Source organism: Micropterus salmoides, unplaced genomic scaffold (assembly GCF_014851395.1).
Source record: "Micropterus salmoides isolate LMB-PRFRI ecotype aquatic unplaced genomic scaffold, ASM1485139v1 Ms_hic_scaffold_3, whole genome shotgun sequence".
Lineage (NCBI taxonomy): Eukaryota > Metazoa > Chordata > Actinopteri > Centrarchiformes > Centrarchidae > Micropterus > Micropterus salmoides.
The window spans coordinates 14,317,500-14,330,100 of record NW_024042261.1 but is presented as its reverse complement, the minus strand read 5'-3'; the positions used below and the strand labels follow the sequence as shown (position 1 = coordinate 14,330,100).

General features: G+C 40.1%; 1 protein-coding gene across 1 annotated transcript in view; it reads right to left on the bottom strand.

Moving 5' to 3' along the window:
* Positions 1–350: 350 nt before the first annotated feature.
* Positions 351–12,601, bottom strand: part of st3gal4 (ST3 beta-galactoside alpha-2,3-sialyltransferase 4) — a 39,719-nt gene continuing 27,468 nt past the window's right edge. Inside the window, exons 6-12 of the mRNA XM_038692578.1 lie at positions 8,910–9,007; positions 8,506–8,569; positions 7,974–8,069; positions 6,725–6,914; positions 6,124–6,261; positions 1,595–1,744; positions 351–1,508 (exon numbers count right to left, since the gene is read on the bottom strand). Of these exons, the coding sequence (XP_038548506.1) occupies positions 1,419–1,508; positions 1,595–1,744; positions 6,124–6,261; positions 6,725–6,914; positions 7,974–8,069; positions 8,506–8,569; positions 8,910–9,007 (826 nt within the window). The 3' untranslated portion in view covers positions 351–1,418. The remainder of the gene's footprint in view (positions 1,509–1,594; positions 1,745–6,123; positions 6,262–6,724; positions 6,915–7,973; positions 8,070–8,505; positions 8,570–8,909; positions 9,008–12,601) is intronic.

Below are 12,601 nucleotides of genomic sequence, written 5' to 3'. Positions count from 1 at the left end.
GCCAACACATGAATAAGCCTAGTTTATTAATGCCAAAGGCACAACTCCATTCATGTCAACACTAACAGAGGGCCATGCATACAGAGAGTATAAGCCACATCTGTCACCAGCAGCAAAGGTATGTTAGTCAATCTCAATTATTAGCATTGTGTAATTTTCTGGTCTTCCAGATGTTCATACTGTACATGAGTTCCCTAACACGTGCTAGTGCAGTTACGATTACCCCAGGCACTTGAAGATGGGCTGCTGCATGAATGCAGCATGTGCAGTGCAGTTGCATACTTAATATATACTATGAGGCTCCATCTAGTGGTGGATAGAGATAAAATGAATGCCAAAAAACAGCTCAATGCAGGTTCACTCAGGTCATATAGTGATTTCCATACAGTAGATACATGAGCCTGTTTGATAATGCATGTGAACATAATGTTAAATGAGAATCAAATAAAATTCCTCTTAATTAAAAATGTATTTCATTCTGTACAATAAAAAATGTCCAGCAGCACCAATACCACAAAAAAGATTAAATAAATTAAAAAACAACTGATGTGAGATTGAATAAAATACAAGTAGTACTTATAGTCCAAGAAATCTAAAAGTAAAGTGAAATTCATCCAGCTAACTGCGTTGATCAGGTATGGAATTAATTCATGTTCCTTTGATCACAAAATTACACTGAAGTTCACAAAAAATACCCATTGATTCCAACAAACCTCTACAACGTAAAAGAGATTTTTAGTTCAGTAATAATATTCACACTTGTAAAGCATAAAAATGAATCTCAAAATTTGATGAGTGTTTACAGAAGGAAATTATCAAGGCTGATCAATTAGTTTTACAGCTCAATGATATGCATGTAATCTCTGGACAAAAACAAAAGTGAGCTATAGATCTGAAATGCTTGATTCCTATGGTGTGACAGTTGTAAGCCCACACTATCAGATGGCCCTAAAAGCAACATCAACACATTGGCATTATCAAAAATCGGATGAAATTTGTTCGCTGGATTATCACAAACAGACAACTCGGTCGCCACATGAGTAACAGAACTAAATTTGAAAGTCATGATTCAAAACCCATAAAAGTTACACACCTTTAAACATTATGAAAAATGCTGAGCAACATTGTTCAAGTTTACTACATGACAAATAGAACATAGGCTGTTTTTTAAAAAGCTGTTAAATCACTTTTTATGTCTGTCACTTTAACAAAATTCAAGGTGCCAGGGAGATCCACATTCTTCAGAGCATCCATGTCACCAAATGATGACTTAATGCACCAGCGACATGTCTTGTATCCTGTGTGTCACTGCAGAAGGCACATTAAGATCTGATCTGGATCGGATGATCCAGACCAAATTCAAATAAGATTTGGCGTACAATCATTTACTGGATTAAATTGAACTGGAAATGTGCGCATCATAAATGTGGATGCAGGTACAAAATGGCTCCTGAATCCTCCAGTCTTCTTAAGGCTTCGGCTTCATGTTTGATGTCATGGTAGGAATTCTGCAACAGAGAGAAAGACGAGCATCAGTATTCAGAGTATTCTAACACAGATTCCATTTGAAGTACTGTACATAACTGCTACCCACCTTCATAGATTTTATTGTGTCATAGCCGTAGTAATGGATAGGTTGCTTTTGGCTGTTTGAGGTGGGGTATCCAAAACCAGCAATATGGACCACATCACAGTAGTTGAGAGCAACAAACACAGCGAGGATGCCCGTGGTAGGATGCACTGGCTTCAATGACAAACAAAACTTAATGACAGCTCACTGCAATAATCATGTCTCCTGACAAAATTTAAAGCCCCTATGTAGGATGTTAACATTTCACACAATATGTGACACATAGTGGTAGCACCAAAATTTTTTTTGTTGTTTTTCAGAATCATGTAAAAACTCTACTCGTTTGGAGCATTTTTCAGCATATTAAAATGAAGCAGCTCTTGAAATAAAATGTTTGTCATTGGTCATGCTAAATAAATGGTGGGCTAAAATCTACATGCTTTGCTACCTTTGACCTTAGCTAGACAAATAGAAGTGGTTATGAAGTGAGCATTTATGTTTAAAAAAATGCCAATTTTGCATCTGTTGTGTAGTGAAAGCTAAGTTGCTTTCTGCTTTACTGCAGTCTCTCATTTCATCACTAGATGGCAATAGAGGGCAACAGAAACTGCCACCTTTGACCTTAACATGCAGTTTATGCACACAAGCTACTATCCAATGACTATCAGCATTAATTGTTGTGACAATCTAACAAAACTTACAACATGCTGAACATCTAGCTCTTGTTCCTACAAAGGCTGAATGCATTTTATAGGTCGCGTTGAGAAAAAATAATCTGCCAAATGAATGTTGTGTAATGTAAAACATGTGGTGTCATGTGAGCTTCTTTCAAAACAAAACAATTTCAACATTTTGAAAGGAACATTCTGAAGTCTGCAATAGTGATATCAAACTTGCCAGGTAGCCCTATTCAAAGTTTTCAAATATTTACATCAAACAAAGATTGCCATTTCTGTTTTATGACAGGGATAGTGAAGAGAGACAGGAAAGGCAGGGGAGAGAGAAGGGATGACATGCAGCAAAGGGTCGCTTCATGGAATGCACTCTACCAGGTTTTCTCATTATCTAAATGTAATGCACTTTTTCAGAGACAGAGTAACTAACGTTACGTAAAATATATAGTCAACACGTTTGTGTGCACTTTAGACAGCACTACCTGTACCCTAAGGGTCTTGGTTGCTTGACAGAAGAGTTTCTGCACATTAGCACGTCTCACTCAGCAAACTGGATACTTTCCAGCTGTTTACTCAACACAGGCCTTTTCTGAATACCAGTAACTAGTGACAAGTTCAGGCCAACCTCCCACGTTTTTGTGCAAAATTGGCACAGAACCAAGCACAAGTGACACTGTTTTGGTCAAAGATAAAAAAATATCAGAATTTACTTGGATACGAGAGAAAAATAACACTCTGGAGGGGTTTTCTCTACCTTAGTGTCCTTATTTGTCTACACTCTTTTTATTTAAACTAACTCTTGAGATGTGCCGCCTTCTGAGTTGCTCCTCAGAAACAAAAACATGGACACTAAAAAATCATATTAATGAATAAATAAAAAATTATGCAGCAAAATAATCTTGTTTCCTGTCATCTCTCTACTGTCAATGTTCTTGAATGTACTTTTTAAAGGCCTTCCAACAATTTATACACCATAATTGTGTCAAAAAGCTGCAGTCAGGATACTTATCAAAACCAAATAAATTGAACAGAACTAGTTAAACAGAACTTTTAAAGTATTCATCGCCGTGCCCCTGAAAGTTTACTTTATGTCACAAACAAAATCACACATTCACTGACATCTTTTAAGAAATGAACCTACTGTAAGATTCAATGAGTTGGGACATGTTTGTTCTGTTGTCCCTGGTGGGCTCTCACTACGCACTGAGATTTCCCCGTGTTGTTTGCCGTTTCCCATTTGACTCTGTCGATGATTACCCATGTTCATGGAGGCAAGAAGAACAATCACTTCCACATGGCCGCGAGATAGAAAAAATTTTCTTTTTCCATTCCTCTCCAAAATGTTGCGCACTTACCCAACAGCCTTTTTATATCTTTCTTCTACACCTTTCCATGTTATCATCAAGTTTCCTCTGTGAGAGCCCTGTCGGGACTTACTCACATTTCTTCTAGTAAAGGTTTACTGATTGCCTAACTACGCTTAACTACTGACTTTTACTAAAACTGAAAGACCTTTGTCAACAGACTACAAATTCAAATAAAACTGTGTACGTACTGTGAATTATTTACATTTTAATCTTTAAAAAAAATTTTTTTAGATACTATTCCTGGAAAGCCCTAGCTGCAAAAAAGTGGCCATTGATCTTGTCTGTTCCCATATAACAGAGCAGCAGACTCTGCAAAGCAAATTTCTGTTTTCTCTTTAAAGAAATAGTTCGATATTGTGGAAAATACACTTGCTTTCTTGCTGAGAGTTAGATGAGAAGATTAATATCACTCTCATATCTGTTGTTGTTTGATGACGCTACAGCCAGCAGCCAGCAGCCAGTCAGCTTAGCTTAGCATAAAGGCTGCAAATAGGGGGAAACTGCTAGCCTGGCTCTGTCAAAAGGTAACAAAATGATCCTGTAAGCACTTCTTAAGCTCACTAATTAACACATAATTTAATTTGTTCGATGGATACAAAAATCGAATTGTTGGTTTTACAGGGTGTGGAATTATTTCTTGGCCGGAAGCAGTGACTTCCACAAGTTGCCTAACAACCTCTAAGTCACTCGGAAGAGTTTGTAACCTTTGAACAGAGCGATGGTAAGCTGTTTCCGCTTGCAGCTAAAGATTGTGCGTAGATGCGGTGAAAGATTATACATGTTGACCATGGTAGCATTGATAACAAACTGAAACACAGCTTTCCTTCCTCTAAAATATTACAGCAGATCAGTTTGCTATTGCAGTGAGCATGAGCAGCTTTTTTTCTTTAATTCAGAAACTAAAGAGCACCCCGCAATGGGACACAGCTGACAGTCTGTGTGTATTAGCCTCATGCGGCGCCAGCACATGGGCAAACACCCGAGCCCTGCAACGGCCCGGCGCATAGTTTGGACACGGGCCCATGGAGCCTTGGTGAGAGGGGGGTGATACTGTCACCACTGCAAGCCGGACCTACAAGAGCTCAAAACAAGGCTGTGTTTGGGGGGGTGGAACACGAGCGCTATCTGTGTCTGCTTGCAAAAAAACTAAGGAAGGAAATGGGAGAGAGAAATGGTTGCATGTGTGAGGGTAGCTGTGCTGATGCGTGAGAGGGGGGTGATGGGAGCTGCATACTGTCACCACTGCAAGCCAGACCTACAAGAGCTCAACATAAGTCTGTGTGAGCGTAGTGTCTGTGTGTGGGGGGAGGGTCTTTAAATCAAGCTATATTTTTGCATCCCTGAATCAAGCCAATTCACTTTCCGATGTTTTAATATCGGTAAAGCACGCAAAGTGTAACTGTCTGGAGGCCTAACAGGCCCTAGTTCTCCCTTTCTCCTCCTCCTGCTGCCATCATCTCCCCCTGGCCCTCTCCATGCAGTTTGTGCAGATGGTGCAGAGCTCCTGTCAGATGAGCCTGTTGATCGCCTGTAGGGCTGCTGCCTTCCCACTGCTCACTCTTCTCATGCACCAGCCAGTTGTGTTTTTACTGCAATCCGAAAGGGTAACAGCCCACGCAAAACAAAATTGGGCTCGGGCCCATGTCAGAGACGATCTCCACCAAACACACAACAAGCTCCACATGGCAGATGGGATGCAACGGGCCAATAAAAGCTTCATTCGACATGAGTTATAGCCTAAGCCAAATCAAAGGGTGTTTCAAAATCCAATCACCTCCGCCAAAGATGTGGTTATGGTCCAATTTGTGAAACAAACAAGTGGATTGTAAACTGCAAATAAAGGTCATGTTCTGTTTTCTCATTGCACAATAACTGCTTGTCATAAAACATGCACAACAAAGATCAACTACACCTCAAAATAATTTTTTTTAAAACAGCGACGGTCACAAAATCTGGATATTTTGCTGAGAAAACAGCTATAATCAGCTTGGCAGAGAGGGAACACTGGGATCTGTCCTTTTTTCTAAAAACAGAGCATCTGGTTGAAATTTATACAGTATTTTGGCTTTACTTCAAAAGCCAATTATTTCTCAGGGATTCACAGCGCAGCCTAGAAGACATGAGGAGCTTATCTTGTAATGGGTTGCCAGACTGCCAAGCGAAAGCCAATATTCATCATGTTGTGCAGTAATTGGATCCATAAAATGGCTATTGACCCAGCTACATTTCAAGAGAAATGCCTCTTCCAGTAAACTGTTTATAACAGCGCTCAAGACATATCACTCGAGGAGCTGTGGCTAATCAGTGGATGCTCCATCCAGAACTTGTTAACATTCATGTGGGAAGTAGTGAAGGGCAAAAAGTGAAAAAACAGGGAGGTATAGGAGAAAGGGAACAAACAATAGAGAAGGTTCTAGTGAGAAATGCAGTTGACAATGCCACAATTTGGTGTGGCCCTGAACCAAAACTTCTGGGTCTAAAATTGTGATCACTAACAGAAGTGACATCTCACCTGTTTACTCTTGGGGTACAGAGGGATCTGGAGCAGTCTGTCTGCAGTCTGTTGCAGAAAGTGCGGGTCCAGCACTCGGATTTTACTGACGTCACCCAACCAGATTTGGGGAGGGGGCTTCCAAAAGCCTTTCCTGACCTGTAATGCACACATTAACAGAGAAAGATAAGACACAGGATGTTGTGAAATTGAAAGGAACAAAAGGACAGAAAAAGATTGCTAATTCTGGCTGGTACACTGAGTTCATTTACGCAAACAGATGCAGTTGAACATACGACTCCTTTATGTCTGGAGGCAACTGAACTGATGTGTAAATTAGCAGGTAATGACCCTGCAACTATTAGCAGTAGGAGGCCGGAGGTGCCGAGGGCAACAGAGTGAAGGATGTCTGCAATGGAAACTACATTTAACTCTGAAGGGTGCTGGCATTACTGAAGTCGAACCTTTTAAGTATTTGTTTCTGGTATGGATTGCTGGCAATGGCTGAAAAAGAAGCTAAATGGAGTGTGTTTCTGTGAGGCAGAACAGAGAGAAATAAAGTAAGCGAGTGAGATGAGAGTGTGTGTGTGTGAGAGAGTGCATTCTCACACATATCCTGTACCCTCTTCTCATTATAGAGGATCTCTTTGAGCCACCGTAGATCTTGTAGCTTAAAAGGCACCAGGACCATTAGCGTGCCGGGCTCGTTGTGCAGTCCGGGGTTGTAAGAGGCCGACTCGGGGTAGAAGAACCTCATGGTGGTCTTGTTCCCCACATCCTCCTCATAGCCTCTCACTGGGGCATCATTCAACCTGAGGCGGGGACGGGATATTACATTCAGGAACAAGCATTTTCATCATTGTTTTATTAAGTATTTTAAACAATTCATGCCAAAATCAAGGAGCTTTGTTTTTTATATTACCTTCAACACATTCTTGACACATCTTCTAAAAACAACATCATAACTCATTCCTTCACCCAAATAACCTAACACAGTAGCACAGACTGAGAGCTTGTTTGGTTAAGTGATTAATCTGCATTTTGGAAACGTAAGGCTAACGGTGTGTCTGTGACAGAAAAACCCTGATGACGTCAAAGTCTCAGGAATGCACTGAATTCTGAATGTTTATAACCTAACTCTACTTTGCCAGGGAATGATTAGCTTCGGAGAAGGGAGGGAGATGTATGAGGAAGAGGAGGGGGGTGGGCTGATGGGGGGGGGGGGGGGGAGAAAAATGCATTGTGGCCAGGCCAAATTCTGGCTGTTTGAAAGAGGCTTATAAAAACTCAGAATGCACGTGTTCATTCCAACCCTGTAAAGTAAATGGAGAGTGCCTTTGACCCTGAGTAAACAAAATGCTTTCTTTTCTCTTTAAAAGAACTTTACTTGACCCAAAGGTTTACTAATTGCTTAGTAAGGACGGCTTTCAGGGTCAGACGATCACACAGTCGGATAATGTCCATCAATAGTCTACAGCCAAGTGAATTTATATCCTGCTTTCAGTGGCGGGGAAAATCACCACATTCTCTTTTTAAAGGTCATTTAGAAAGGATCCATCTGTTCCTAATTTGTCTGCCGTGACAATCTTGAAACAAGAAGGTGGTTATGAAGAGTCTTCGGGTTAAAAATTTGGATTATTATTGTTGATGGAGCGTAGTTTGTAAGATATGAAAATATAGTACAGTTGCCTCCTACAAATGCATAGCCTCGAGTGGAATCAAAAAGCAATTTTGCAAAAAGTCATGTTTACCAGAATTCATTCCACTTCTTGATGTACAACATGTCACATAGACAACAGTAATAATTATAATAACTGAATGTGATTTTACTGATAACAATACTTTCATAAGGTGTTTTCCTTTGTGCTTACCGAATGACCACGTCATATTTGTTAATGATGCTTCCCAAGGAGCTGTTTTTAATGGCAAAGCCATTGCCTATTACTACGCAGGTTCTGCATTCAAGGCTGTGGAGAAAAACACCACACACACACACACACGCACACGCACAGGTTCAAATGTGTTATCCACTCCTCCCACATTCCCTGATAGGAGTGTTGTCAAGTTCTGTACAGTTAGAAAACAAAATTCCACCCTTCTAGAGACATAAATGACAACTTTTTCATTACTAGAGCAATAGCACCCGAGGGTGCATTCTTGACTATTATGAGGAACAGTTATGTAACTATAATAATAAATTAGCATAAAGCTAAAGCGTAAGTAATCAAGTCATGTAGAACTAAAGATGCATTAAAGTAAATAAAGTATTAGATATTTATTGACATTCCTGAATTTACAGTATTTCACAATTACTTCGGGAGGAAATGAAAACCTGGGTTCCAGGAATAATAGGTTGCGTTTTAGTATCATGTTCCAGGTTGGCTAAAATGTACTCGCACTTACTTTTCAATGTTGGCTGGCACCTGATAATTTGAAGTTACAGCAAGAACTTTCATTAGCAGCAGCTCTGGGGGGTGGAGGTGGGATGGGGGAGAAAAAGAGAAATTGAAAAGGTGTGATTCTTTGAAAACTTTTAATACAGATGTGCAAACATAAAAGACTGCTGTGTGGAGTTTTAACTGTATTAAGAGCCAAATATACAACATGCTATAAAGCTAATTTCCTGAATATGATAACATAGTAAAGGTCCACAACGGTTTGTTACTGTTTAATCAAAGAACATTGACTTTATGACAGTATAATCATAAATCTCTTGTAAAAACATAAACATAATGCAACCAGTAATACCAAAATGTGAGATATGTTGAGCAGAATGAAAAGAAAGAGCACTGGATAATGTAACATACCACTGCCCTTAACGCCATAAGGTAATGCCAGCTTTGATAGATGCTCCCGCCAGAAGAAATCCTTCAGTTTCAGAAAGAGATGCGTCCTTCTACTAATGCTGCATGAAAAATGTCAGAGCAGGAATTACGACATAATACTGCAGTGACAGGATTTGACAGTGACAGGAAGATCAGTGGTTGGCAATAGGCGGCCCGTGGGCCAGAACCGGCCCACCGGCAATAATATCTGTCCCGCGGCTAGATTGCTTTGATGGCAGAAAAATTAAAAATTAAAAATTAAAAATTAAAAAATTGATAGCGGCTGGTGCTGAAATAGATATCAGTCATGACAGATACAGTTACTCACACAATCACTTCCTCTTAAGTGACTGTGGCTACAAAATAAAAGCATGAGAATGTTTATTGCACCAATACTTTATGTTGAGTATATTGAAAGCTTTTACAAACTGAAGTTTGAACTTTGAAGTGAGGGACATTCAAAAGTCTCTGGCTTGCTTGATACACCTCTGGGAAGAATGTAGAAAGTTGCGTGGCACTGCGGAGAGCCCCCAGTTGCAGTAGTGCATGGATCATGCGTAATATTCATCCAGCCAACGATCAGGAACCGTTCACGACCTGTCAGCACCAGAGAGGGAGTGGGGCGGACCAGGGACAGGAAATCGCGGAGCGACTGGCCTGCTGCGGTCGGTCAGTGATTGTTTCCTCTGGCGAGATGAAGTCTGACGCTCCGCATGATCCATGATAAGATTAATGTCAATAAAGCATGCCGTCAATATTTTAGAGACCCCCCAAAATATCACAAATCATGCTTTTAGGGGAGCTGATGTCTTATCAGGGGGAGCTGGCTCCCCCGTAGTTTGCACCCTGAATTTCCTAAGGGAAATGAAAATAAACGTCCATAGGTTTATGAATGCGGGTCAAACGCCAGGCACGCACACACACTGCAGCACGTGCCTTCTAATAATAATAATAATAATAATAATCTTTATTTGTAGAGCACTTTTCAAAAACAAGTTACAAAGTGCTTTAACAAGTGTAAAGACAATAATACCCAAGAGACAATAATACAAAAACAATACGAGATAAAAGCATGAAAACACTGAAAAGACTAAAATACACGTTTAAGATAAATATAAAATTAGTAAAATACAATAAAATAAAAAGGGATAAAATAAAGTCAAATAAGATCAGGAAACGCTCTCCTATAAAAGTATGTTTTAAGAAGGGACTTAAAAGAGTTCACTGACTCAGCCGACCTGATTTCCTCGGGCAGGCTGTTCCAGAGCCTCGGGGCCCTGACAGCAAACGCTCTGTCCCCTTTGGTTTTCAGTCGAGACTCTGGAACAGACAACAGACCTCTGCCCGAGGATCTCAAGGTACGTGCTGGTGCGTATGGGACTAAAAGTTCAGAAATATAACAAGGTGAGAGGCCATGAAGAGCTTTAAAAGTGATCAATAGAATTTTAAAGTCAATTCTAAAACATACTGGGAGCCAGTGTAATGAAGCTAAAATAGGAGTAATGTGGTCATATTTCTTTGTTCTGGTTAAAAGCCTGGCAGCTGAGTTCTGGACAGTCTGGAGTCGATCAATAGATTTTTGGGTTAAACAAGTGAAAAGGCTGTTGCAATAATCCAGGCGTGATGAGATGAAGGCGTGTAAAATGGTTTCAGTGTCCTTAAAAGTTAACATAGATCGAATTTTTGCTAGATTTCTAAGTTGATAAAACATGATTGAACAAGCTTTGTGGTGTGCTGCTCAAAATTTAAATTACTATCAAACCAAACACCAAGGTTCTTTGCCACAGGCTTAATGTGATTTACTAGGGAACCAGCAGATGGCAGTATTTGATTGGGACCCAATGACCAGGATTTCTGTTTTGTCTGAGTTCAGTTGGAGGAAATTATTTGACATCCATTTTTTTATTTCACAAAGGCAGTTGTTAAGTGAACTCAGCATTCCAGGGTCTGTGGATCTGACGGGCAAGTATATTTGTGTGTCATCAGCATAAATATGAAAAGAAATGCCATGTTTATGGATTATATGTCCAAGGGGAAGCAGATACAAGGAAAACAAAATGGGTCCTAAGACCGACCCCTGAGGCACACCATATTTAACTGGACAGAACGAAGAGACATAGTTGTTTACAGACACGCAAAACTTCCTATTTGACAGGTAGGATGAAAACCATTCTAGGGCAGTACCAGAGATCCCCACCTAGTGCCTCAGTCTGTCTAACATGATGTTGTGATCAATGGTGTCAAAAGCAGCGTTAAGGTCCAGGAGTACCAGGACTGAGCACATGCCTTCATCAGCAGACATTAAAAGGTCATTGGTGACTTTAAGCAGGGCAGTCTCAGTGCTGTGGTACTTCCTGAAACCAGACTGAAACTTTTCAAATAATTTGTTATTTTCCAGTACAGTGAGCAGCTGTTTGGACACAATTCTTTCTAGAATCTTTGCAATAAAAGGCAGTTTTGAAATTGGTCTAAAATTATGGGGGAGGGAGGGATCTAAACCAGGTTTCTTTAAAAGTGGGTTCACGCAAGCCGTTTTAAAATAATCAGGGACACAACCAGTAGATAGGGAGCTGTTGAAAACAGAGATCAAATGGGGCCCACTTTCAGTAAAAACTTTGTAGGTATTACATCAAGTGGGCTGGAGGACACTCTTATTTGTGATACTGTTTTTCAAAGCTCAAACAAGTCGATGGGATAAAACTGGTTAAAACTCTCTTGTTGCTGGTGAGGAACCTCTGAGTAAGAGGCAGCGGGGGTAATAGAGGCTCTGATTTGTCAATCAGAGCCACCTTATTGGTAAAATAAGATAAAAACAATTCACAGTCATCATTACTTCCAGCTGAGGCACAAGGAGGGGTTGGGTTTACCAGCCGATCCACAGTCTTAAACAGAAACCTGGGATTGTGTTTATGTGTAGTAATGAGTTCAGAAAAAAAGTGTGATCGACCAGATTGTTGGTGTTGGAATCAGACAGGTGTTTGCTTTGGCTCTGAAAGAATGCGCAAAACTTTGAAACACTTTGTTCATTAAAGATGCGAGAACACACGGAGCTTGGTGAGGCGGCATGAGTAACAGGCAGATCGCAGCTAAAAACAATACATCTATGGTCAGATATGGTCATGTCCACTAATTCCACAGAGGAAATGCCCACTCAGGGTAAAAACCAAGTCCAGTGTATGACCACGGTTATGTGTTTGCCCTTTGACATGTTGTTAAAAGAAGAAGTGGCCATATTTAAAAAGTCAGTTGCATTAACATTGTTGGGGTCATCAACATGAATATTAAAATCGTCACAAAGAACAATTCTGTCATAATTTAAAACCAGAGTAGACAAAAATTCAGGAAGTTCTGATAAAAATCCTCGGCGGTTTTGGGGGGGCGATAAATTATAACAAATATGATAGGTTGCAGCCCTCCAAATTTAAGAGTGAGAACTTCAAAGGAGTTAAATTCATCACAGCGTACTTGATGACATTTTAAATATTTCCTATACATGCTCACTAGCCCACCACCACGACCACTGACCCTCGGTTGACTAAAACAATCATATTGAGGCACACAGTTCAGCTAGCTGGCTATAGTCATTCACTTGCAACCAGGATTCAGTTAAAAACATAAAATCTAGATTTGCAGACAAGATAAAATCATTTAAGATAAAAGTCTTACTTGAGCAA